This window comes from Corvus moneduloides, chromosome 6 (assembly GCF_009650955.1).
Source record: "Corvus moneduloides isolate bCorMon1 chromosome 6, bCorMon1.pri, whole genome shotgun sequence".
NCBI classification, from domain to species: domain Eukaryota; kingdom Metazoa; phylum Chordata; class Aves; order Passeriformes; family Corvidae; genus Corvus; species Corvus moneduloides.
The window spans coordinates 40,717,497-40,744,797 of NC_045481.1; the positions used below are offsets into that span (position 1 = coordinate 40,717,497).

At 48.1% G+C, this 27,301-nt stretch overlaps 2 protein-coding genes across 5 annotated transcripts in view; one reads left to right on the forward strand and one right to left on the reverse strand.

Moving 5' to 3' along the window:
• The first annotated feature begins 6,206 nt into the window (after positions 1-6,206).
• Positions 6,207-16,604, forward strand: TP53I11 (tumor protein p53 inducible protein 11). Its single transcript, XM_032113574.1, has 7 exons — positions 6,207-6,507; positions 9,140-9,503; positions 10,046-10,104; positions 10,678-10,726; positions 11,159-11,255; positions 11,801-11,902; positions 12,850-16,604. Exons 2-7 carry the CDS (start codon positions 9,375-9,377, stop codon positions 12,981-12,983), a joined length of 570 nt encoding a protein of 189 aa, XP_031969465.1. The 5' UTR covers positions 6,207-6,507; positions 9,140-9,374; the 3' UTR covers positions 12,984-16,604.
• Positions 16,602-27,301, reverse strand: part of TSPAN18 (tetraspanin 18) — a 121,344-nt gene continuing 110,644 nt past the window's right edge. For all 4 annotated transcript variants that reach the window (XM_032113572.1, XM_032113573.1, XM_032113571.1 and 1 more), the window contains 4 exons: positions 25,458-25,556; positions 24,050-24,229; positions 21,138-21,221; positions 16,602-20,180 (listed from right to left, as the gene is read on the reverse strand). In XM_032113572.1, the coding sequence (XP_031969463.1) occupies positions 20,133-20,180; positions 21,138-21,221; positions 24,050-24,229; positions 25,458-25,556 (411 nt within the window). In that variant the 3' untranslated portion in view covers positions 16,602-20,132. The remainder of the gene's footprint in view (positions 20,181-21,137; positions 21,222-24,049; positions 24,230-25,457; positions 25,557-27,301) is intronic.

Below are 27,301 nucleotides of genomic sequence, written 5' to 3' on the forward strand. Positions count from 1 at the left end.
CCCCAAGGTTTCCACAGTGCTTTCTCCCACCAGCAGTGAAGGAAGACAGAAAAAATCATTGTTGTGCTAAGCTGGTTGTTAGGCCAGGAAGGGCATTTCTGCCTCTGACGTGTGTAGTGAACCAAGGGCTGCACAGGTGGCCACAGAGCAGGCCTGGGTGTCACAAGCTGGCACTGGTGGGGTACAGTGGCTGGGCCATTGCTTGTGAAATGTTTTACCTGCTGCACATGAGCCGTATGAACTTCTGCAGTAGATTTACTTCTCCTATACAACTGGGAAAACTGAAGTCTCAGAGGTTTAATGACCCAATCTTGATTTTATGAAAGGAGAAGCAGCACTGCCAAACCTATAATCTAATAGTTTGGTTTTCAGGCTTCCTACTCTGCATGCTGTGCTGTAGTTCTGTTTCTAAAAACAGCTGGTTTCACTTTCAAGTGCCTCATTGCAGGAGAGGGACATACTTGTGGCTCCTTCTTATTTTGAGGGATGCTGTGGGACAGTGCTCCACAGACATGTCCCTGTGCCCCATGTGGTACCCCTCTAGTGGGCTGCTAGAAGTTTCTTTTAAGTTGTTGCACCACTGACTTGTGAATTAGCAGAGCCTGTGCTAGCTCTGGCAGCGGCTATTTAGAAGTTTTCCTCTTCTAAATCTGTCCTCCTAGCTCCTGTTTGCCCAACATGGGGAATTTTGCATCTGACATTTTTAGCAGTAACCTGTTGCTATAGAAACTGCTAAGGTGTCAGAGGGAGATTTTTGCCACCTTGGGATAGGCTACCAAGTAGCTGAAGTATGTGTTTTGTTAGAAGGCCTTCTCCATCATGTTTTTGCTAAGCAACTCCCCAAGCCTATCTGCATGTCTGGGCTTATTTCATGTCTGTGGAGCCATGAGGGAGCCAGAGTTCTAATTGTGTGTGAATGAACAGGCAGATTGTTTAAGGAAGATGTGAGAAGGTGTTCTCAAGATGCAGTGATGGGTCCGAGTGGTGTGTAGGGTGGTAGTCCAGGGCTGAGAGATCACCAGTGGTATCAGTCTTTAGGGCAGTAAATGGTTGACCTAGAAGCAGGAGTTGAGACTCTCAGTGGCGTCTGCCAGGAAGGAGTCTGGGATAAGCTGCTCCTCTCGCCCCTGAGACCAAAATATAGATGAATGCCAACATATTTGGCTGATCTAGTAGTCTGAATTCTCTTTACTAAACAGCCAAGAGATCGTGCAGCAGAACCCCAAGTAAGTCCACACAATATATATATATATATAATAAATATATTTATATCTACATTCATGTACACATACATATATTTATATATAAAAATATATATGTACATTTTTATATATGTACATTTATCTAGGTGTTATTTGTTCATATATAACTTATTATTTATAAATTAAAAGTATTTGTATAAATAATAAAGTCTTACAGGATGTGCATGTAACCATGTATACGGGAAATGCTCTATACCAGGGTTGTTTACAACTCAGCTGTTGACTGATAGTCACTTGGGCCATTTCATATCAGACCTGATTTACAGGACTTCTGTGTCATAGAAGGAAACTTTATTGCTTGTACAATGAGAAGTGTGAGTCCTGTGAGTGCCTATGTCCCTGGGGCTCCGGAAGTATCCTGGCTAGACCAAAAGACAATCTTGCTGCTTAATGCAAATTTATTCGTCTGCCCTTTTTCCTCCCTATTGTGTGTGCCTAGACTGCACATCTGGTCATATCATGACAGACTATGGAGATGAGAAACCCTTTGTTTTCTACACAAATGGAGGAAAATCTGATGCTGCTGGGGTGTCCTGCAGGAGTTATTCTCAGGCTGGGGTTGCAAACTGGCCCATGAAACTGGTTGGGAATCTGCTTTTGTGGTTCTGGAGTGGAACAGACTCATTTCATCTTGCATTTCATGGATGTAGACATGTTGGTAGTGTACAAATCACAGTCGGTTGCATTGTGCCGAGTAAGTTCCAGGACTGCAGATAGAGAACTAATGTTGCTGGAGGTGTAGATTATTGTCTTTGGGGAGGGAATCCATTGAGAATGGCTTTGAAATCACTACTTCAGTGACAGTATACAGATGGATGTTTTGCCTGTGTGTGGCTCAGGGGACTTAATGTCCCAAATTGTAGTTTCTTAACAATTTTCTCTTGAGTTCTGGAAAAGGACAGAGGTGTGGGGAATTGTTGAGAACAAAGAGCATTGGCTTCCTGGAGCATTTATGAAAGTCTCTTGTCAGGTGCTTGGGGGCACAGTGGAAAGAAAAAAAAGTGGAGGTTTGAGGTTGTCAGGAAAGGAGGTGCCAAGAAGCCCCATGTTACTGTGAAGATTCAGTGTCCAGCAGTGTGGTGGATAAGCAGCATGTGTATGGACTCCTCCCTGCTCCTCCCAGGGTCTTTCCATAGAGTTCCTTTGAGCCTCTGTTATACATCAGGTGTGAGGCACAGGAGATGAAATGCAGAGTTGCACTATACTGTCTGTAAAACTGACCTGTATTACGGTGTTTGATTGAAGGGCTTTCCTAGGTTTTTAAGCTGCTCTTTTTCAGTAGCAAGTGTTGATTTACTTGGCTGGTGGTTTTTTTGTGTTTCTGTGTGTCTGCATATGGGTTTTATTTTTCCTTCTAATGTTTCCCTGTAGAAATCATCTGCAGGACAGATGGCCCGTTAAGCTTCTGGGGTTGTCTCTCACAAACACCTGTCTAAGGCAGCTGGGAATCAATAAGGAATTCTTCTCTTTTAATGTCCTTAAAGAAAACCAGCACCAGATCCTAATATGTCCTATTTCCCTCTTTCTCTCCATCCTCTCAGCTTCCTGGGAAACTTAACTGCTTGGCTGTGGCCATCTGTTGAGACAGCGAGGGACTGGGTGGGAGGTGGCAGCCAGAGCCTTTGGGGAGAGCAAGGGCATCTTTGGGGTGATGGATTGCTGTGGCTGGCTAGGTTGAGAGCCTCAGTGGCAGCGAGGAGGATGATGCAGGGGGTGGACTTTCATGTGAGTAACACAGATGAGAGCTGCTGAAGCAGCTGTTGTACATTGTTGTGCCTGTACCTTGCATCCTTTGTATTTGCAGCCAGGAATGGGCTACTTGAGAAGGCAGGGTAGCATGGCCAGGCCTGCACGTGGGGGGTGAGTGCATGTGTGTGGCAGAGGAAGGGTGAAGTCTGTTTGTCCCCCGTGGTGGGAGCCCACTGAGCCTATACAGAGGGGCCACAGTGAGGCCCGGTGTCCAGCTGGGCACCCGCAGGGAGTCCTGTGTACTGTGCCGGTCAGCACAGCTGTGCAGGACACCTGCCTGAGCACATTCAGGGTGTCACAGGCTGCCCTGCCAGCTGCTGCGAGAGGCAAACAAGCATTTCTCCCCTGAGGTGCTGCCCAGGCTCGCGTGGAGGGGTCGCGAGTTGCTGCAGGTGGTGCTTGGCAGGCTGGCAGGAGTGAGGTTGCTGCGTTTAATTATAGCTCCCATTTGAGAAACTAGTAGAGCAACAGAGCTTTTTTTATTATGTTCTGGGGAAACTGAGCACTTTACAGGTTTTGACTGCTATATAACACATCCTGTGACACAGACGGAAACTTTTCTGTGGTCTTTGCAAAAGGAAATTTGAAACCTATGGGCAATAAAATTCTGGAGATGGGCTGTACCTCCCAGATGCTATGGGATATAGCCAATAGTGGTTCCTCTTGGGGCAGGATGTTTGTACAGCCACAGGGAGCTTAGGGGCAGGAGCTGCTGTACCCAGGGGCTGCAGAGGAGCAGTGGGGAGGAGGGTGCAGGGGCTGAGCCTGCTTGGGCTAAAGCAACTCTGAAGCAGACGGAGGAGAGGATGCATGGAAAAGGCTGAGCAGACTTTGGATGCTTTTTTGTGAAGTGGTGACTGAGTAAGCGACACAAGTTAACTCTTTCCTCCCCAGCAGGCTGCAGAGACTCATTGTCCCCTATTGAGGGTGATGCTTGCCATATCCATTATGTTTGAGGGTGACAGAGCTGCTGTAGGCACTGGGTGCTGCTGCCTTGCAAGTGGGGGCTTTGTGGTCGTGGGCAGCTCTGCACCTTTCACAAACAGCATTGGAGGGCATCCAACGATGTCTGACCATGAGATGTGCCCAGCCTGAAGGATGAGCTTTAGATGTGCCTGAGGCTCTTGGTGTGTTGCAGATGATGTGGTAGACGATCTTGAGGCACCCAGTGAAGATGTCCTTTGACCTAAGGATCTTGCTTTGCACTTTCATTGTGTGTAGGGGCAGAAAATCTACTGCCTAGGTGTGTAGGTGTTCCCTAGTGCCTTTTAGAGTCACTTAAGGAAGCAGCAGGGCTGTGGTAGGGCTGGGGATGAGCCTTTAACAAGACACGCTTCCTGCTGGTATTACAAAGAGCCTTCTGTGCTGAAAGGGCTGATGTTTATGTGTGAATGGAGTCCTATGTACCTGACTTGTTACAGGTGAGGAATCTGAAGTCTCCCTGTTGCTTAGGTGTACAGACTGCCAGACGGAGCGGGAGCAGCCACTGCATTCTGCTGCTGTGGTGGCTGAGTGCTAATTGTTTTTACTGCCTGAGCATCAGGTTATTTTTGGCTTGATCAAGTTTCATTCCCAGCTGGCTGGTGGTAAAGAGGTCCTAGTAGTCTCAATCTCCACGCTTGATAGAAATCTAGGCAGAGAGCTGGTTTGGTCACTGTGGGTTTGGGATGTGCAGTTGCAGAAATACAGCATGAATATAGCTATATCTTGGTAGTTACATGGGACATGGAGAGTTCTGGCTCAGGGTCTGCTGCACCATGCGCTTCCAGGGGAAACTCTTGTTAGGCCATTTAGATAGGATGCACAAAGATGTTCTGTGGCTCTCAGGTGTGTTTTTGGGTTAGACACAGGGAATCTACCTCATCCCTCAGGATTTCAGAGTCCTGAAGTGTCTGAGGTTGTTTACCAACAGATTTTAAGCATGTAAAAGTGAGCAGACTGAACCTTCATGTGTGGTGGGACAAAAGGAGTCTTGGGTCCCATGTGATTAGGCAACAGTGTAATGTTTGCAAGGACCAAGGTACTTGGTAGGTCTGTGGATCCTGTCCTTAATCTACTTGTGTTTCCACTGCCTCTCCTCTTCACCCTGCCCCACGTGTTTGAGCCCAGGCTTTCTTGACAGCCCTGTGGCTGACAAGGTATATGGTCCAGACCAGCTGCTATGGACCCAGTAATGTCCTCACCAGCAGAGACAGAACTGCCACAGCCTGGAGGAACATTAGAAGAGCTGGACAAATCCATTACAGCTGCTGGCCCTTGCAAGAGAAACACTGTGGGCATCAGCCTATCTATGAGGGCCAAGTACAGTACAGCTGCCATGGTGGATGCCCCTCTCATGTGCACACTCCCTTGTGCTGCTGCAGTGCTGGAGAACTCTCCTGGGCTCTGCCAGATTGCTCCCAGAGAACTGCTGAATTGGAAAGGAACACTGCCTCTGCTTCATACTTAGCATTGGTTCTCAACCCGTGCTCTGTAGAAGATGCTGAGGCATGGCAAGTGCCCTGTTAGGCTGTTACAAAGGACATGCATCCACTGTACCTTCTTGGTTAATTCTTAGGAGTAACAAATCAAAGCGGGCTCAAGATGTTGTCTCACTGGCCTGAATGTGAGTGAGCTGAACAAACTTTTGTCCAACTTAAATGTATAAACATTTCATTGTCCCAGCTTGACTCCAGTTCATACTCTCTTCTCCTGCTTGCAGACTGGAAGTGCCATCAAACCCTTGGAGTGGGAGGTTCTGCAGTGCCGCCTCTTTAATTCAAGCAGTACTGCTTTGTCAGGTAAAAGGCTGCACTGTGGATGGCCCACTGAAACAGCATCCAGCTTAGCAGTAAGCAGCATCCCTGTCCCCAGGGCCCTGGGGAGCCATGTCCTCGCAGGCAGGCAGGCAGGCTGCCACCCACGAGCGGTTTGGCTCTGGCTTGCGGCAGCCGCAGGCAGCCAGCTCCAGGCGCGGCAGGAGCGGGGTCTGGTTCTGCACCCCGCGGTCGGTGCGCAGCTCTGGCTGCTGCAGCACCGTGCCTGTGCAGTTGAGTCTCCTCTCTCCCACGCTGCAGAGCTCTCCTCTCCAGACGCTGGGAGGGAAGCGGAGACGTTGGGGGAAGAGCTGTGGAGGTGGGGAGAGATTGAGCTATCATTAGCGTGGCACCAGTGAGGTTTCTTTGCACCACTAAGCAGCAGCTATCAAAATTGAATGCAGTATGCTGAACAGTTGAGCAAGGGAGCAGATACTGAAAAGAGCCTGCGAAGGAAAGGGATCTATGAGGAAAAAACCCTCTTTCAGCTGCACATAGGCACTGCCCATCACAGAGAGCTGTGGCAGGGAGTAGGAATTGCCTGTTTATGGTGGTTGATCTGCACAGTCCCTGGGATGCTTGGAAAAAGGATTAAGGAGGAGAGAATCGCAGGAGAACGAGGAGGTGGAGGTTTCCCTTTGCAAACTCACAGGCTAATAGAAATCATCCTCTAAATTGTCAGTGTGTCAGGATACATTAATGTAAGTATAATGTTTTCAAATCCTCAGCATCTTCTATCTGAATGTCACTGAATTAGCGCTAATTGCATTCATTAGCTTGTTAGCCATTAATATTCAGCATTCATTAGGCTGGCTCTGTCTCTGGAGGATGGGGGTAATGAGATGTGGGACTGGCTGCGGGGCCATGCCATACCTGTGCTGTAGGAGCGTGGGTTTATGTACCAGGTTGTTTTATTGGCATTTGTGTCCGGCCTGTGTTGTCCCAGCTCTTGGAAAGTAGCTTACCACAAATTAGTGGAAACTTTTAATGGGAGAGCAGTGTTAATGATGATGTGGATACATTTCCACCAACTCCTGCCCTGAAAGCAACTGGTGAGACAAATGATGAAGGCAAATTTTGATCTTTTGGCCTTGAGCCAGTTGCAAAACTGCCTCTGTAATCACAAAGCTCTTCAGTGTAGTCTTCATTGGTGAGTCATTGAGTCCCACCTTTCTTTGCTTCTTGCTCTCAGGAAAAATCCTCTCTTCCTTTTTTTTCTTCCTTTTTTTTTTTTCTTTATTTTTTTTCCTTTTTTTTCCTCTTCTTTTTTCCCCTTCTTTTTTTTCTTCTTCCTTCTTTTTTTTTTTTTGTTCTTCCTTCATTTTTTCTTCCTTCCTTCCTTTCTTCCCCCACCCCTCCCCCCCACCCCATCCATCTTCCCTTCCTTTGCATTTCTGGCCATGAGGCCAGAGCAGGAGGTGAGGGTATCAGGCTTTCCCTAGCAAGAAACTAGGAAGGATCCAGAAGTGCCAGGATGGTATGGCCAGCACACTCAGCACCCCAAGTCCTGTCAAGACCGGAAAGCCTCAAGTCTCTTACCCCTGAGGAGAGCCAGTAGGATGCTCTTGCTCAGGTGCTCTGCCAGACTTTCCCTCACTTTAGAGATGTGGGATGGCCTCAGAGTGGTCCTGAGGCTCACAGTGAGAGAGAGGAGCATTCGCCACAGGGGTGTTGCTTCACCATTGGAATGGATGGCTTTGATCAGAAAATGCTGGGCTAGAAATACCGCAGCCACATGTCTTCTCTGGTTTCAGCAGTTCTGGTGGGAAACCACTCAGCATCCAACCCGGTGAGTCTGGGTCAGCCAGGAGCAGGAAAAATGGCAAAAACTGTAGCTAGTTAAAGAGGTCGAGCTTTTCTTTTAAACACATCACTCTGGCTTTGGGGTGGATTTTGTGTGCACATTACCTAGATTTGCATACACACAATTTATCGTGACAGTTTAGGTTGGCAAGCCCCAGACATGATAAATCTTTCAAACTTTTCTACTACTTTTGGTCAGCTACCATTTGAGCTTCCTGCCTTGTGCTCAAGGGTAGGCCTGAGTATACAGCTTCTACCTTCCTTCTGAGCAGTTTTTTTCCACTGTCCCACTTCTGGAATATTTCTGGACCCTGACTGCTGCATCTGGCTTTGTGCTGCCTTTCCAGGAATCTGGGCTTAGCTATTCAGTGGAATAAGAGCAGCCAAACAAGCCATGCTACAATCCAAAAGAAGTACCTTCAAAATACTGAGTAGCTCAACTGGCTCACTGAAAAGCATTTTGCCTGCTCTGCTCAAAGGATCTTATTAAACCCTTGATCATGGGGTTCACCTTTTGAACCATCCCAGCAAGACCTCTTAACTTTGCCTCAAAGAAAGAGTTATGTTGAGCACTTACAGACAGGACTCGCTGTTAACCTGTCTGAACCACCGCAGGGAAGGGTTTTCCTGTGAGAGGGAAATCCCTTGCAAGGCACTGGGACAACATCTGCATGCACAATGCCAAAATAATTGTACCTCATTTTATTACTCCCGCATGACTCATGAAATATTTAGACATCAACATAAATGGTCTCCTCCTGGGGCAGCTCTGGGAAGGCTTGCCTGGGGCATGGGGCTGCTGGTGCTTGAGCCCGACACTTACTTGGATTAGCTGCGCTTTGGTGCCTGGGGGGGAATTTCAGTGGCTCTCTGGGAGGGTGAAGAGGCAAATGGAAAAAAGTGTTTGTGTTCAGCTGAGCCCAGATGAAATGAAGACAAATTGGAAGAAAAGGCTTTCTGAACCAAGGGTTTCCAGGGTTTTATGACTACGGGATGAGACAGAGGGATTTCATGGGACTCAGTACCTGTACCTTTATACCCATGCCAGGGCAGAAGTTATCTTTTTCAATTCTCTCAGTTCCCTGTATTTACTTATCCCAGATGGTATTTGTAGTTTCTAATTGCCATCATTTCCCAGAAAGCAGCATGTCTTCAGGGAAAATCATTCCTCCGGCTTCTTGTTGTTCAGGGGCTGATATGTTCTGGCACAACGTGGGGGCTGCAGCATCTGAGGGGAGACACACAAATAAATACCTGATACTTGTTTGGGGTTTGACCTGAAATGGCAGCTGAAGAATGTGATGTATTGCATGGGAAAAGAAAAAAGGCCAAGTATTACTTAATGACTTTAATTCCCCTAGTCTGAGACGCATTTAATTCCCCTAATCTGAAAACCAGCAAAGAGGTACTATTGGGCATTGCCTCATGCTGGGATAGACAAGATTATGGTTTGTAGGTTAAAAGCATTTATAACTAAATGTCCATGCTAAAGCCACTCTGCTCTGATTTTTTTCTTTCCCCCCATGGCAGATCCCGGTGAGGGCAGAATCAGCCCGAGATGAGCCACCTGTAACTGGGGCCGGCCTCGTTGCCAGGGCTCTGTGCCCCACAAGGATGAGGAGCCATCTGCCGGCCTAACAGAAAGATTTTGTGGCAGTTTTATTTTCCCCAAACCTCGTGGAATTTCATGTGACAGCGGAGCCGCTTCCTGCACCTTCCTTGTGCCACCTCACAGCCAAGGGCTTGGCGGGGCAGGGCCACCACCATGGCGGCGAAGCAGCCCCCGCCACTGATGAAGAAGCACAGCCAGACCGACCTGGTGAGCAGACTGAAGACACGCAAGATCCTGGGCGTCGGCGGGGAGGATGACGACGGCGAGGTCCATCGCTCAAAGGTGAGGGAAGCCTGTGTGCACTAATGATGGAAAAGGGACCTTATGCTGGGAAACCCAGGGTTTGGCCATCCATGTGGTTTGGGGTATTCACACCAGGCATTGTGAACAGGAGCATGTCCACATGAATGCACACAGCTCTGGGCAGCGTGCGCGTGAGGGCAGGACAGATGCTGAAACAAGCTGAGGGCTCTGCAGGAGCCTGTGCTCCATCAGGATGTGACATGCAGGTGATGTGTGTGCGGAGTCAGCTCCCTTCTTACACAGATAAGAGGAAAAAAGAGTTAGTGTTGACCCTTCCCCTGCATGCTGCAGGTGGCTGATCCCAGTAAGGGAGCAGTAGAGGCTGTAGCTCCTGATGGAAACCAAGGCAGGTGTTGGGACCAAGGAGTCACAGATGAATCCTTTGTCCTCCTCCTCCTTCCAGCCCTCTGAGAGAAACTCCCACATGGGATTAGGCATGTAGTTTTGGGCTGGTGAGTACTGCCTAAAGACTGGGGAAGGATCTGCTTAGCTTGTGCCTTTCATTTGAATTTTAATTTCAGATTAGCCAAGTACTGGGAAATGAAATCAAGTTTGCAGTCCGGGAACCACTGGGACTCAGGTAAGGTATTGGATCACCTTGGAGCTGGGTCATCTGAGGGCCCTCAGCCACAGCATTCCTGACAGCTGTGGTTTCTGACACCAGCTCTGCTGCTGTGCCAGCATCACTGCTCCCTGCAGGGGCTTCTTGGAGGCTGTGGAACCAGACCAGCTCTGCCTTCTTCTCCCATAAATGAGCCCGAGGCCCTCGAGTTCTTGTCTCATTGCATGTGCAGAGAACTATAAGGGCTCCATGGGGCTGGAGGAGCTCCTGTTCTACTGTATGACAGGGTGGTGTGTCCTGTGGGGACCCTGCTTTGCACCATCCTCTTGGCAGGGTCATTTCCCTCCTTTGCTTGGGTGAGGGAGAGTCTGGCTCTGTCTCACCATCAAGGTTGGTCTGCATGCTGAGGCTGGAGCTAGCGGGATGTGGAAAGCTGAGCCCTTCCATGGGAGGTTTCTGGCTGCCTCGCTTGTGCATGTGGGAAGGATGAAGGCTGATGAACAAGCAGGCAGCCAGAAATGCTTTGTGAAGTATGAGTGATAGGGTCACCTCCAAGCTCATGCTGGGTCCTCTGTCTTCCCTCTCACGCAGGGTCTGGCAGCTGGTTTCCGCCGTCATGTTTTCCGGGGTTGCCATCATGGTGAGTGAGGGATGTGGTCCTGGGAAGAACCAGCTCCCGACTGCCAAAGGGGTGCTTCAGCATGGCCCTTCGGTCCCTGGCATTTATCTTTCTCCACTGCCACCAGCAGCTCCTACTGCTTTCTCCTGCGAGGCCTTTGCCCTCGCTGTGTCTCAGTAATGGGCTTTGCCAACAGTGTCCTTGGCAGTTCGCTCCCATCACCAGAGTCTGTTTTCATTAGCAAGGCCCATAAACCAAGGAATGGCAGCCTTGGCCACAGAAACCAGCCATGCAGCTGACATGGTGATATTTCTTTTGCCTCCTTAATTTCCAATTTCCTGGCCAGTGGCTCCAATCCCACAAAGGCATGATGTTGGAGCACTGCTGCCCAAGAGGACATTTTGGTGGCCCCAGCAAGTTCAGGTTGCTGAGTTTCTCTCTTGCCTCTGCCAGGCCCTCGTTTTCCCTGACCAGCTCTTTGATGCCATCTTTGAGGAGGAATCGGTGAGCAGCAAGACTCCCATCCGGCTCTATGGAGGAGCCCTGCTCAGTGAGTGCTGTACCACCGTACTGGGGCACGCTTCTGCCGCACAGAGTAAGGGGACAGGTGGCCAAAACAGCAGCAGGGGACAAAGTCCATGCCCAGCCGTACACGTGCAGCTGGAGAGCAGAAGATCTGCTGTTAGCAAAGAAAGTGCTGAGGGGTATTTTGAAAAGCTTGGCTACTGCTGCTTTTTCCTGGCAGGGGTTCAGGCGTGCTGCAGGTGGGGTAAGAAGAGCTGTGCATGCTCTGAATCCCTGGGGGAGCACCCCATGTACCCTAGCAAAGGCAGCCTGCAGAGGGCCCGGGCAAGGGCGCTGGGCTGCGGCTGGGGCTCAGCGGGAGCCGCAGGGGAGCTGGGGCCTGCGGCGGCATCCCGGCAGCGGCGCAGGAGGAGCGGGGCGAAGGGCCGGGAGGCGAGGGGAGCTGGGAGAAGCGGTGTGGGAAGGAAGAGGGGCCCGAGCTGCGTCCTGCAGCGGCACCGCGCGGGGCGGGCGGGAAGCGCGGCCCTTCCCCTCCCGGCCCTCGGGCAGCGCGCCCCGCTGTCCCCGCAGGCATCGCGCTCATCATGTGGAACGCCCTGTACACCGCCGAGAAGGCCATCATCCGCTGGAGCCTGCTGGCCGAGGCCTGCTACTTCGCCGTGCAGTTCCTGGGTGAGTGCCCGCGGGCCGGCCGGCACGAGGAGGAGGAGGAGGAGGGTGCGAAGGCTGTGCGCCCACGGGGATCGACGGTGGGCAGGGCAGCGGCGTGAGCAGTGGTGGAGTATTTTCCCTGCCAGCTGCTTGTCTTTTTTGCTTCCCCATGGAATAGCCTCTGCCCTGAGCTGCTCCTTGAAAGGTTAAACATCACCCTCTGACAATTCCTTTATTTTTCTCCCTGAAAATGTCCTGGGCTTCATAGCCAGCACAGGTCATTGCTGGAGCAGGCTGCCTAGATGCAAGGGTCTAAAAAGAAAAATTATAGCAACCTATACTAAAAAGGGGGATGTTCAGTGTTACCAAAACAGAGCATAACAGTTTAGCTTGTTTCTAGGGAGTTTATCTATATTTAACAGTGAAGGGGATTCTTGTGTGTGTGTCTTGGTAGCTCAATGTGTAGCTGGTTTGGATACGAGCTGTGTGTTGGTGGCCAAAAAAGTGAGGTGTTTAATAGAGGCGATGTGTGTGGACTGTGCCTATTTTGTAGATGTTCCTAAAGTTGAGAAATGTTTATCAGCACTGAAGTGTTCAAGCAACAAAGCAAAGTCAGGAGGATGTGGCTCCCACATTAACACCTGAGAGTAATGGAAACTCACATCTGCTCGAGTGACTGTTTCAGGCTGCCTGAATATGAGGCTGCCGTGAAAGCAGGGTTTCTGTAAGGGAGAGCTCTGGGATCCATGGCAAGCTTCAAGGCTGTGAAAAAAAGCTAGTGAAGAGTCTCTGCCATGGGTTCACTGTGCATGTGAATGAGCCTGTGCTGAAAGCTCCCGTGCTCGCAAGGCTCAGCAGTTCCTGCCGAAGCTCTGCATTAGAGGGCAGCAGAAAACAGCTTTGTGCTATTTGTCTCCTTTTGGTTTTGCATCACCAACCTCTGCCTTGTCTCCCTCCTTCTCCTCCAGTTACCACTGTCTCCCTGGTTGAGAGTAGCCGGATAGCCACAGGTGCTGTGCTCCTCCTGATCAGCCGAGCCCTCTTCATCCTCATCAGCATTTATTATTATTACCAAGTTGGACGTCGTCCCAAGAAAGTCTAATTCCTGGGCTTTTTGTTATGGGAAAGGTGGGAGGGGGGAGTTTGTGTCGGTAATTTTGCTTTTTTTTTTTTTTTTTTTTTTTTTTTTTTTTTTTTTTTTGTTGGTCCCTTTTGGTTCTAAAGTAGTTTCCTTCTTTACCGGCATGAATCAGTGTGTAACCCAGTGCTGGTGGCATTGCCAGGTGAAATGGGGGGAGCAACATCGGTGGGACCCCCCAGCCCCTCTGCAGGAGGTGAGGAGCAGCAGGAGGAAGGCTCAGGGAAGTGTGTGGGCCTGGCAGGCTCAGGGAAAAAAGCCAGTTTTCTAGGGGGAACTGGCTGATGGGATCACAGGCTCTGAACCCGCTGGAACAAAGCACAAAATAAGGCCAGCATAGTGAAACCAAACCCTTGAGGAGACGGGGCAGCAAGACAACCAACAAAGGACTTGGCTACTCTACTTGGTAAGCCCTGCACCTCCCCTGGTTTACAGCCCGTTCCCCTTTTAGCAAGTACTGACTGTCTAGGTAGCCAGGAGCTGGATGGGGTCAAGTTCAGTGCTTTGCAAACAGCTCTTCTTTCCTCGCTGCCAGAGGTGCATTTTTGTGTAGTTCATAGTTTTGCACTGGATGCTGTGCAGAGCTGGGCAGGAGATACAGCAAAAGAAGAGGGAGAACCCTTGCTTGTTCCCTCTGAAGGGACAGCACTGGGAAGAGTGGAGCAACTTGAATTACAAGATGTGAGAAGTGAAGGAAGCTATTGGAAATAGCCCATTGAGCACAAAGACATCCCCTTGTTTGGGGTGTGTCATGAAGTTTCTAGGCGGGGGTCCTGTCCCTTCACCCCAGAACACTTCACACAGTTGAAGCTTTACTGATGGTAGTAGCAGTGGTGGATGTGCAGCAGCACCTGATGCTTTAGTTGAGCAGTGCTGCTGTGGTTAGCACTAGTAAGAGCAGAGTACTGTAATAGTAAGAGCATCTGCACAGATGCTTGGGCCAGGGAGCAGCCTCTAGACATGGCCCCTGGCTGTGGGAGATGGTGTTCCAATTCTGCTAACATCTGCAGGCATCATATCTCTTCTGATCTCGAGAAGAGAGGACCAAAGTTTGTAGCATTAAGATAGTTCATATTTAACTGGGATGAAGAACAGCAAGGAGCGGAGCATATGAAGGCAAGGACAGACTAAATGTGCTTTAGTACTCTCTGGCCAGTTTCTCCAGCACCTCCTGGGCTTAACAGCATTGACTGCCCTGCTTCCTAGTGCTTTCCTTGTGGATTATCCTTGTCCACACCTTGAGGCAGCATTTTTTATTCTCCATGGGACTAAAGCCAGAAGGTCTGTGTACCGGATATGGACTTCTTACTCATGCACTACTGTTCACTGGATCAAAGCATGCCCTGGAATATAGCTGGCGTTCCAAAATCCCAGTAGGAGGATTCCTATACAAACAGAACTGCTTGTGTGAACAACAGTCCTCAAGCCACTGGTGAGACTGGGATCTACAGCTATTGCTATTTAATACCTTAGTAGAGTTAGAAGAAGGTAGTGGGTAGTTATTGTATGTTGTGTTAGTGCTTTTGGCATTTAGAAGCAGCTGCATAAGCTTGGGACACTGTGTGCATTGTACTTACTGGCCATGCAAAATGCCTGTCACCTAAGAATGCTGGAAATAGTTGAATCAGGAAACATCACAACTGTAACTTAGTTCTTTGCCTAATAGGTAAATCAAATGGAGAGGCAACATCCAACAGCAGGCTAAATTCTGGAGCCTCACAGCAATACACGCTTGTCAAGCTGCTTTCAGCATGTCCAAAAATGATACTGAGCAACTAAAACTTTTAATTGAGAGGAGTGTTCCTGTTCAGATGGAAGAATTGGGCTCTAAGAGGTAAACCTTTCCCTGTGAGGCAGGTAATGATCAAATGCAGGCTGGAGAGGATCAGAAATTAGACCAAGTGGTGCAGCATGCAGGAGCTGGAGCATGGCATGCTGTGGCTGTTGCTCTCCCCCTGTGCATCACCTGCATGGGCAGCTGCAATGGCCTCAGTGTGGCACTTTGGCTGTAGTTGTGGGTATAGGTACGTGAAGCTTGATTCTTTGTGTTTTGGGGTGTCACATGAATGTATACACAGATTGATGGTTGGTTTTCAGGGGGGTGGGAAATTATGTTTCTAGGACAGACAAGTAAAACCTACCACAGCAAAAGCAATCTTACAGAAGAAGGAAATGGAGAGTCTTCTTAATGCTGCCTCCCATCTGTGTTGGCCACAGGTCCTATGAACTTAGTTATGACTTGGGTCCGATTAGAGTACCTTAAAGTGTCATCCCATAGGTGAGAGAAATGAGTTACTGCACTGTGTGAGGGCAGTAATCCAAATGCTCTCACATTAGATGGTTGATGGTTAGATCAAGTGGGAGAGTGGGGGAAGCGGTTACAGCTTTCCAGGGTAGCTTTAAATAAGGTGAGATCAGATTCCTCTGGTCCCCTGATTAGCAGCTGCCTCTGCAAAACTTGAAACAGTCAGGCACTTCTAGGTTTGCCAGTCAATGGCTTCTTCTGCTCCAACATAGAGCAAAGCCTGGGGGAGTGGCCACTTAAAAGATTTCATGCTACTTAGTACCTAGTCCCAAAAGTGGAGTGATGAAGTTGTTTTGATGCTTCTTGCTCCATCTTACTGTAAGTGGACCATGTAGAAAATATGGAGCTCTACACCTCTTCTACAACTAAGCTGTGGTTCCTGGCATGTCCCTTCTCAGCAGCAAGGTGTTGCAGGAGAAACATTGCCAGGCCCATTGGAGGTGGTGAGTGAATAGCAGGTGAAGCCTAGGAGGGAGTTTCTCAGGGTGCCTTGAGGATGGAGCCCAGACAGAGCAGCTGCAGCACTGCCAGAAACCAACTGCACGTGGTTGTCTTCCCTCTGTTGTGAATGGGGAGAAAGGGAGGAGGATACCAAAGCCTTTGTACAGACCTGTGTCCCCAAGGACAGAAGTGCTGACATTACAGCTGGAGGTGGCAGTTGAGAACATAATTTGGGATCAAAAGCTTGAGGTGTCACTTCAGGCTCTGCTACTGATCTGCTGACAAAAAACCTCCATCTCCACAGGCCTCAGTTTCCTTATCTGTTACATTGTGAGGGAGGCCTTGGACCGATGTCATCTCCCAAGGGAGACTGCAATGAACTTCCTGCATGTGTACAGTGCTGTGCAGGAGTGGGGGTCTGTTCCCCAGGGGATTGTGCTCTAAGCAGGCACAGTCCAGGACTTAAAGCTGACCCCCTTTCTCTGCCAGGGATGAACCCAAACCGTTGCATTCACAGAGCCCTCTCTTTGGAGGGTGAAGAAAACGCATCATTCACATAACTCCCTACATCATCTTGTTCGCGCCTAACCAATATCTGGCAAACTGGAGCTGGTGACACAGGAGAGGCTCTGTCTGTCCTAAGCTGGCCTCTTTTCTGGTCAAGGGTTTTTACTTGGGAGGGTGTGGGTGGGGGGTGGTGGTGTAGGGGAGAATGGGACACTTCAATTTATACCTCATTTTAGCTGCTGTACCTGAGTTTATTTCTCTTCTGGTAAGAAAGTGACTGTACTTAACACCAAGCAAATAGTGAAAATTAAAGCTGTTTCACTTCACTGTCACAATATCTTTCTTTTATTTTTTGGGGTTTTTTTTAAGAAATGCACACAAAAACCGTGCAGAGTGCGCTTCAGGCTTGTGTTCTGGTTTATATTACCAAAAAAAATTTCCTTTCAATATAAAAAAGCATTACAGTAGGGAATACAGGATAAATTAGCTCCACTATCTAATAAAAAGAACATTTACATTTTTTTAAAATAGATTTCAAACATTATTTCACACACAGCCCTTTTCCCAGGCATTTGTGACAGTCAGTCATTGGAGCATTAAATAGCAACCAGGAGGCAGGGATGCTGAGAGGGGCTGGGGGCTTGCCTGGGCTGGTCTCTGCTACTCCCTCCAAGGTGCTTGGGCCATGGTCACAGTGCTACAGCGAAGGAGATGGCAGCTCCTTCTGCTCTCCAGCCTGCCTCGAGTTCTCCAGCCAGCAGTGACTCCAGCTTGAGCCCCTGACCCCAAAATGCTCACCAGAGCTGTTAAAAACAAGTACAAAAATACAATTGCTTCTCCTGCCTACAGTTCTGAAAACTACTGTACAACAGCGAGGGCAGCCACGAAATCAAGGGACAAAACCAACAAATTTACGTGCTTTGCCATACACTGGGAGTCTGCTTTCTGGGCTTGCTTGTTCGTTAAATTCCCCCAAGGAAAATTCCTTCTCCATGTTACTAACTGCCACAGATCCTCTCAGACTTGCACACATCTTTACAGCTATCTCCAGTTCTTGTTTGGAATTGCTGCCTGGCCTTTTGAGCTGTGTTCCCAGTGGCACATGAGCCAGCCTGCAGAGAGGATTTGAAATTTTCACACAGGAAAGACCAGTGGGGGATCAGAAAAGGTAGAGGAGAAACAGCTGTGCACAGCCCAGAATAACAGATGAAGAAGAGATCCTTTTGAAGGTACAGGGACTATCATTAGGGAGAGAGGGAAAGCAATAAATCTGAAAACAGACAAAGCAATGAGTACAGAATTAGGAAAGCCAAAGAGAAACAAGCCATTAGCAATCATACTTCAGGCATGTACATTTAGTACTTGGTGCTCTGGCTGCTTTGGTCTGGTTCCCCGAGCTCTAACAGGTTTTTCCCCCGTGCCACTGGTGGCAGAAAAAGTCTTTAAGACTTTTTTTCCCTTCAGCCACCCACCATGCACAAATGAGGGTATTTGCCAGCCAGGCTCTGACCTAAGAACTCTGCATAATAAACTGAGGGGAAAGGAAGAGACTGGAGACTGGGGGAGGCAGTGCTGCTTCTTTCAATCACCTCCAGCCAAATTATCAACTCTGCTGACAGTTTTGTTCCTTCCCTGGGAATTGCTCTCCCAGAACAGTCACTGACACCAGCTCCTGAGGCAGAAGGAGAACAGATAAGCTCGCTTTCTGCTCAGCCCATTGCCTACAAGACTGGTAGATGGAACAGATTTTTCTTATCTTAAGTGCAGCACCTGCTGTCCAGTAAAAAATACTGCTGGGTTTTGGCTAACAAAACTATTTTCCTTTATTAAACAACAGAGCAGAGTTTAATGCTAAAATGCCTCATTACAAGAAGGTCCAGAGGGAAATAGTTCAGAACAGCTTTCCACAAGGCTTAATGCAACATCTGACGCTGCTCAGCAGCCCTGGCCACATACTTGGTTGCTGGAATATGCTGACTGCAGCATGGGGGGCCTGCAGCTCTACCTGCCCAGCCCTCTCCTGCCAATGAACAGATTGTTGTTCTTAAATGAAGCTTGGAAAAGCTCCTAATGCCTCCTTCCTGTTCCTTAGGATCTTGATTCCCCAACCTAGATATTTAGCCATGATCTTCGTCTGTTATGGCCCAGGCTTTCTGCTGTTTTCCTTCCTTGCCTCTAGCCCGTGTGGTGCCACTGGGAGAGCTCAAGGGACACAGCCCCAGGGGTCTAAGGGAACAGCCAGAGGATGAACATGCTGTTGCAAAACCTGGGCACAAAGTTTAGTGCTCTGCTCCTTCCTTGCCAGAAATTACAGCTTTCAGAGGAGCTGTCTTGAGTCTGTATAAAAGTGCTCCCATAATCTGAGCCTATAAAATCTATAAAAAGACCTAATCTAAACAAGAAACCACAGCCCCTTCTGTAATTCCCCAGGTAAAATGTGTTTGGGGTCAGGGAATAAGTGACCTGATGAACAATTAAGGCAACAGGGATTGATGATTCCAGATGAGACAAACCGGTCACCTGTCTGAGTCAATATCCACCGCCACAGGAGCAGCAGCTGGAGCAGTTTGGCTGCACACTGGGTGCTGTTGGAGCCTGCCTGGGGGCTCAGCAGCTCCAGCTTAATCTCTGACCAAGATCCAGTCCCAGGCATCTTTCTCAAGTTCACTTCCAAATGATTGAGTGGCTGACATGTTAGTTAAATACCAAACTATCTCAAGGGAGGAAACACTATCAGCTAAAACAATTCTGACTTGATGATTACTTTCATCATGAGCCCATGGGAGAATCTCAGGGGAAGTTCTCTGACCAGAAATTATTCCATCAGACTGGTCCAGGAAAACAGCATGGGAGTGGTTGACAAACTTCAGCCTCTCCAATCCAGCACCATGTCTGGACCTCCCCTTAGGGCTGGAAAAGCATGCAGGAATCACTGCAAATATTTATGCTAACAGAGCACCACAAACCCATTTTTTTGCAAGTATCAGAGGAGAGGCAAAGGCTGACAAGTTTTAAACATTATATCCTCCCCTTCTCAGGAAGGCAGCAGTATCAATGATGCTTGACCAGAGCCATTATTTTTCCCAGGAGATGGGAACACAGCAGGGAACCATTTGGTCTCTTTCACAACAATGAACAATAAATCTTAGTAAAAACAGAAAGGTAGGCACCAAACTCTTGACCCTCAGCCAGCCTTAGCTGAGTCCTGTCGCTAAGTTAGATCACACTGCCCCTGCTTGGAGTTCCAGAGAAAAGCCAGCCTCACTCAAGTGCTTGACTTCTCTGACAAGTTTCACGTGACAGGGGCAAAGCTTCCACTGAAGAATGTGTGTTTTCATCCTGCGGCTGGAAATCAAAGCCAGAATCACACAAACGTTGACAACACCTGCTTAGACAAGCCACCACTGCTTGTTTCAAACCCACCTGGACAGTCAAGGCCAACCTGTTGCCTTATCCAGCCCCTGCATGTCTGTTCTTGAGTCCTTTGTTGTCTAAAGCATGATAAAGTGGTAAATGGCAGGCTCAGCCTGGTGTGAGAGGCAGCTGTGCTCATCCTCCCAGCTCCGTCCATCTCTAGTGCAATCGGCTGCGCTGGCTCCTGCTCCACAGCTGCTGCGGGTGGCTCTGGGCAAGGGTCCGGTGTACAGTGTAGTGCACATCACCTCAAAGTTCCAGCCCCTGAAGTACAATCCTTTTGGTCATTCATATATTACAACCCTCTTTTTTTCTTTTCATTTTTTCTCCCTGTCCCATTTTGTTAAAAAAAATAAAGTTTTTGGGGTGTTTTCAGGTTTTGTTTCTTCGGATTTTCCTTCTTTCTTCTGAGCATGTGGGGAACATGGTGGTTCATGGGCCACTTCTTACTGGATCCCTCGAAAGAGACACATAGCAAAGATCATGGCAAACAGCTGAGAAGAGGAGGGGGGAAGAAGAGGGCAAAAACAAAACAGAGAACCATAAATGTCAGCTGCATCTGCCAGAAGATCAGCAAAGCCCTCCCTGGCCCTGGGACCACCCCCATTGCTCCCTCCTGCCCAGCACTCAGTGATGCAGAGAGGGGGACCCTTACCACCCAGGGGAGGCTGTGGCAAAACTCTTTTCCCTGCCCCTCTCTCCCCCCCAAACTGTTAGTGGATCCAGCAGCAGCCTGGCTTCATTCCCAAACTGCCCTTGGTGTCACAGGGGTGCAGGATTCACTGTCCCTGCTCTGCACATCATTGCTGCTGCCTGGGATGGGCACAGCACAGCCTTTGAGGGAGGCTGCTGGGCCTCTGCCCAGACCTCCCTCCTTTGCACAACATGGGGGACTTTAAAAGTACCCAGCCTTTTCCCTGCAATGCCACAGGGACATCACTTGTGGGCTAAAACCATGTCTGGTGGATGGATGTTCGTCAGAGACATCACCAAAGAAGTGGGTACTGATGCAGGACGATGGAGATGCTCTGGGTTCCATACAGTTTCAGGCTCTAAGCAGAAGGTTTTAAAGCACAGGCCGGGTTTGAACACGTTAACCAAGTGACAGATCGGTCAGCTTGCCGGGCACTGCGGCAGTGGGAGCAGTGGCTGTGCGGGCCCCGTGGCGAGCGGTGCATCCCCGAAGGCCCTGTGGCCAGCGTGGCAGGGCCCGAGCTCTGTGCAGGCCCGGCACGAGGTGGCACTGCAGGCGTATGGCATCGGGTGTTTCCCTGCCTGTTGTGTCACAGGATCGAGGAGCCTCTTTCCAGGCAGTTAAAACCACGCGTTGAGAGCCTGCTTGCACTTTGCCAGAGCAGCTTCCCTTGGCGAGGGGGAGCAGCTGCCTGTTTGCCTCGCTGCTGGATGTGTTACTGCCCCCGCTTTTGTTCCAGGCTGACAACAGTAAGTACCTCAATAGCCAGCACTCCGATGGCCAGGGCTCCTGCCAGGTACACGTACGTCTCAAAGGAGTTCAGGATCACGGTGTAGCAGCCCTAGGAAAGACAAAACGTGGTGAGACACACCTGAGCAGCACATTTTGTTGTTCTCACAGCAGAGCCCTCACTAGGACGCGAGGTGCTCTCAGACCCAGGCACCACAAGCACGGCTCCCTCTCACCACCTCACCCAGCCCCACGGCACAGGAGGCAGAGATCCACAGGACAGTGCTGGGGAGGGGAAGGTTTTGCTGTAGTGGGGTGGGAATGGTTCACACCCCTCACTGACCATGAGGAGCTGCAAGTTCTTGCAGGGCGGAGAGGAGCAGCACAGAGAGGAACGCCATCTGCAAAGGGCAGAGACTAAGCACAGAGGGAAGGACACTCACTGCAGGTGACAGACATCCCAGGCTGCTAGTGAAAAGGATGATTTATTTAAAGCCAAGGCAGGAGATTCTTGATTCATCTCTCACAGCCAGCAGGTCTTTAGCAGCCCAGGACCTTTTCTCTGTGCTTTGCCCCAAAAGAGGCTGGCTGAACACCTGCTGATCTCACTATTGGAGAAGAATTTCATTAAGAACTCAGGGCCATGCACTATGGCAATTATTCCACTTATGAAGCATAGCCACCATCACCCTTAATTAAATTTATTATTGCTAATACAATTAACAGCAGGTAGATCTTCCTGCAAAGGTTTCAGGATGTTTCTGGAAATCACCAGCTTATCCTGGCCTCAGTTCTCCCAGCATAAAATTTCAACCCACTGGGAAATTTCTGCAAACACAGGACACATAAAAAGAGAAGCAGATTGGAGTTTGTCCAGTATGAAAAGCAGCTTCCTCTCCACTGAGAATATACTTCACACATACATTTTAATCCTATCTATACTGCTAGGATGTTTCGATTACCTGGGTTTTTTCCTTCCACCCTTAATGAAAGCATTGGAACTGCAAAGACAGTACAATAGTTATGTACTTCTGTCCATGCCAGAGCCTGCTCGCTGTGAGTGAGGCACAACCAGCAGAGAGTGAGGAAGGACATGGAGAGGATTCACTCATGAGGCCAGCCTAGGGGACACAGACTGCTGGGGCAGTAACTGAGCTGTTAAAACCATGCTTTTGTCAACATGAGACCACTCAGCATCAGCTCTCTTCCAGACATGTTTCAGCCAAATTTTCAGAGGAAAGCATCCAGTCCAGTAACAAATGTGCTTGCCAGACCTCCAACCTTAACCCAGCCTCCAGCATGCTCTGCTCAGCTGGCTACAGACAGGGGTGAGCACAAGCATGGTCAGCACTGTCCTACCAGCGTGGTGTCCCAAGAGCTTGACTTTGCTCCAGCAATGCCTCAATTCAGCTCTCAGTTGCTTGAGATTGTCTCTCCTACTTTACAGAAGTGCACCACTGTGCCTGGTGACACTTGCTGTGCACACAGCTTCTCCCACCAACACTCTGTGGTGACATGGGCTTGCAGGAAACCTTCCCTTTCCATGGAAGTTGTAAGCCTCAGCATCACTACACAGGGAAAACTTTAACCCTCTTTCTCAAAATGCATTTCTCTTTCCCTCCCTGCTGTGTGTCATCTCTCTCCTCCCTATCTATCCCCAGCAATCAGACCTGGCAGAAGCAGCATGGTGCTGTCTGCTATGATCTCACCCAGACTGCCTTTGCCAACCACTTCCAGCTGCCAGCCAAGGAACAGTTCACATGCTGCTTCCAAACTCCTTTCTTCTCTTTCTCAATCTGCTCTTAAGTGCTGAAAAGAGGACCACTGCCTAGTCTGGAGGGAGAAGGAGGCTTGTACATACTGTCAATACAGAGCTCAGTTGGTTTAACTAATGCTGTGGTGAACACAGTCAGGAACTTTGCTGGAAAGTTTCTTAAACATCACGTCTTGGTGACATTGGAAGGAAACTTGACCCAGTGTCAATGGGATGAACTGTCTTGTCCCAGCCCAGTATTGCAAAAAATTGCCAAGCCAAGAGGCCTGGCAAAACAATCATAGAATAGAACTATAGAATGGTTTGGGTTGGGCAGGACCTTAAAGATCACCTACTTTCAACCCCTCTGCTACAGTCAGGAGCACCTGTCACTAGACCAGGATGCTCAATGCCCCATCCAACCTGGCCATGAGCACTTCTAGTGATCAGGCATCCACAACTTCTCTGGACAACCTTTTTCAGCATCTCACCACCCTCACAGTCAATAGTTTCTTTGGTAATATCTGGACTAAAACTACACTCTTTCAGTTTAAGGCCATTCCTCCTTGTCCTATCACTACACACCCTTATAAAATGTCCCTCTCCAGCTTTCTTGTAGGATCCCTGTAGGTACTGGAAGACAACTGTAAGAAATGCCATTTTTCTAAGGTAAAGATAAAAGAAGCAGAGAAATGCAGCTCTCCAATTCTTCTCTTCCTTAGGAAACAGACATGGTTTTCTGTGGCTGTTCAACCCTTGATGTTTTGATTGTATATAATGATTAGGAGTCTTTGTGAACTAAATTGGAACCACTCCTGTAGCCAGTAAGAGTCAACTCCATCCCATCCTACCTGACCTGTGCTGGCTTGCTAATTAACTTCTCAGAGATAGTTCTAACCTTCAGAAACACAACAGAACTTGATCTAAATTCCCACCTTACCTCTCAGTCTCTTAGGAAAATCTTCGTATTTCTGATGGTACAGCACAACATGGACTTAGCAGTGTATGCTATGAAAGGGGATTTTCAAAATCGGCCACATACCATCACTTCAAAAGCTGTCAACAGGAGTGTAACTAGGATGTGAGGTACAGTCAGGGCCTGCCAGATCCACTAGCTACCCATGGCCACTGTGGCTGTCTCTCTGCCCCCTGTGAGGCTCCTTTTCCCAGCGTTCAGCCTCCCTTACCTGCCGGTTCTGAAACCTCTCCATGCCTGATAGACAAGCTTCCTTGTTGACAAACATCCCTTCCCGGCTCTGCAGCTCTCGCTGGCAGCAAGCCTCCGGTGTCGCCCCTTCCAAAGAGGAGTATGGAAGATGAGGGATAGCTTCAAAATCTTCTGGTCCATTCACTCCACAGCAGGCAAACTAGGGAGAGGCACAGAGAAGAAAGGAAAACAGAATTGATACCTTTCCCTGAAAGCAGACGTGACGAATCTAAGACCTATTCTCATAGGGATCAAAGCTTTAGTCAAAGCAGAGACAACTGTTCTTTCCAAAGTAGTGGATTGTGCTCATTCGTTGGAGCTTCTGTTTCATTGAAGTCTTTATGAAGTCCCACTGTTTCTATGTCATACTGTAGATTCTAAGGTACTACTGGGAATATTGCTGCAAACTACACGGGGCTTTGGAACATATCCAGAACGACTTGCTTGAGATCACCCAGCAGTACAGCCCAGGCTCCCAACCACCCCTTCTCCCCATGGCTAATGGCCAGGATCGTTGCTGCTTAAAGGCACTGCTAGGTGATTCGAATAAGGTCTCTCTTTAGGATTCCAGTCAGATGCTTTTTAAGGATTCAAGTCATACCCTGACTCTGTCTCCTTTCAGTCAGCAAGAGGAAATATCTTTAATAAAGTCCTGAATCAGCATGAAGGGCAGCAATCATCTTTTCCTTTTAAGATTAAAATTGACTTTTCATCTGCAGAGGCTGACATCCTGCTTTTCACTCCTGAAGGGACACACCATGGGGTGTGCAGAGCACTAACACGTGTACACACACACACACACACACAGACTGAACTTCTTGTGGTACGCGTTAACAACTGCAGTTCCAATGGCAGTCAACCTGTAACCTGCCCGGTTAGGGATGTAATGACAAAGTCGATTTTGATGGCTATTATTTCTGTAGTGAAAATATATCATAAACACTCCTGCCTAAGCTGCTGTTAACCACAAAACATTAGTTAATGCCAGCTTTTGGTAGCTGTTGGCTGGGAATAATTCTGAAGCAGACTGCAAGGTAGAAAGCCCAGAGCAAATGCAGTGATACCCAGTTGCAGGCGCCTCCACTGCTCTCTGTGCCTGATATTTGAAAACTGGGGGTACCCATTTAGGTCCAATGCCTCAGGTTTTGGCAAATCAGGTGACCCTGATGCAGTCATTAAGAGTGTCTCTCTCAGAACTGGCATCTCCATTTGAGAGACTGACTGCCAGCCAAAGTCTCACCTCCCTTCAACCACAAGCCCTGGTGCTAGGCTGGACACAACAGGATGGTTGAAGCAGGCTGACCCTGGGAGAGCTGAGGGTGTGGGCTGAGCAGCATGTTGGTGGCCACTGACCACGGGCAGAATGGGGCTGGTGCTGTCTGACTTACTGTGATCATAACAGAGTTCCAGGTGGAAGAGAAGACATCCGTGTCATTGTTCCTCTGGTAATGCTTCTTCAGCTCCTTGGTGAAAAACTCTCTGGTCAGCTGAAATACAGACAGGTGGAAATGTAAAGGCTATTGCCAACATTTCCCAAAGCTCCCTTCTGTGAATGCTGAGGGTTCTTTGTTTTTTTGGGTTTGTTCTTTTTTTTTGCAAACCTCATAGGAGAAATATGTGAAAAGCCATTGACTGAGCCATATCTATGTATACAGTGAAGGATACCTGTTGAATAAAACTGTCACTCATTAAAATCAGGGACTGAATTATATCTGTACTTCTAAGATAATTAAGATTATGTTTACACTTAAATGTTGGTTGGTTTTAGTTTTTGTTGGTTTTTTTTTTTAATTTTCAGCACTATTTGAAAGTATTTCATAAATTGAAACAAGCCTAAAGCAGATTTTACAAAGATTGTCAAATCCATGCCCAAACTGTATTTTCACTTGGTGTGCTTCATGAAGTCCACAAGCAAAGCATGATTTTCCACTCCACTTTTCCTTCAAACCAGTTAACTTCCTACTAACAATAGGGGAACTGCTCTGAATTTACTTCCATGTGTGAGAAAGCAGAATGAAGCCCTAACATGAAACGTTCTGGAAAAGAAAAAGAATTAAAAAACACATAATGAATAGGAAATAGTCAACTCAGCTTATTAATCAGAAAAAAACACTATTTCCTTGACAATGCTTTAGATTATCTAAACTAACCTGCGTACATAAATAAAAAAAAATCCTCTTTATATTTGTGTTTAGATAATTTAAACATTTTTCCAAAAGTCAACAATATAAATTATTGGAATTTCATTTACCCTTGTTTATATTTACAGTAAAACAGAAAAAATGCACAAATTTGTCTCAGAGTCTTCTGGAGAAGTTAGACACCTTGAAATTACATTTACTTAGGATGACTCTCTGGAGGAATAGTAAACATACAATCCTAGTAATCTTGTTAAACTGAACATCCCTATTCAATCTTGCTGCCTTTCTGTCACTTCAGGACAAAAACTTAAAGAAATCCTCTTTTCATGTTCCCAATAGGTGTTGACTTGTGTGGTCCCTTCTCCAAAATACCTTGTGACTTGCCACACAGGCAAAATCTTCTGCCACTGCAAAAGCCACAGCGAAGGGGGCTGGACTTGGCTGGCTACAGCACTGCTGTGATGTTGCATATTTGCAGGATCAGGAATTAAGCTGCCTGAAAAATACCCTTTTTATTCCCCCCTGTTGTTCATACAGCACTGCTGACGCAGTAACAGAGGCTGCTACAAGCTGCTTTCAGGTTCTTGATATGCAACGTGAAATATCGCACATACGCATGCATATGCATGAGCTCTAGGGGTGCGCACAAAAGCACAAGCACAAAACTGTTTGTTTTGTTTGTAACTCTATCACAAAATTTAAGGACTGAAAAGAGAAAAAGGCTGTGGTGACTTTTTAAAAGATCCTGAATACCATGTAGTATTGGCTTCTCTTTTACAAATACAAACAAAGGCCAAATGTAATTACTTCATCAGCAACGGGTAAAACTTTGTCACAAATACTTGAATCATGCAGTTAGCTCAATGTCACTACCTTTAATTAGTTATGCTGTTAAATTCCTAAATTACTTTTTTTGGACAGATATTCAGTCATTTTTTTGCTTTTGAATATTAAAATACCAGAGGGCATGGCATTTTTCCTTGGGAATTTGGTGCACTGAGGGAAGGTGAGTTAGAAGATGCTGAAATATGTCCTCGGTGTTCTCCTTTCCTTCCCGTTCTCTACATGCTTTATCCATGCAGCATCCAACC

Coding starts and splice junctions, on each gene's coding strand:
- TP53I11 (XM_032113574.1), top strand. CDS start 9,375: ATGGCGGCGAAGCAGCCCCCGCCACTGATGAAGAAGCACAGCCAGACC. Junction 10,105..10,677: donor CGGGAACCACTGGGACTCAG/GTAAGGTATTGG, acceptor CCTCTCACGCAG/GGTCTGGCAGCTGGTTTCCG. Junction 11,903..12,849: donor CTTCGCCGTGCAGTTCCTGG/GTGAGTGCCCGC, acceptor CTTCTCCTCCAG/TTACCACTGTCTCCCTGGTT.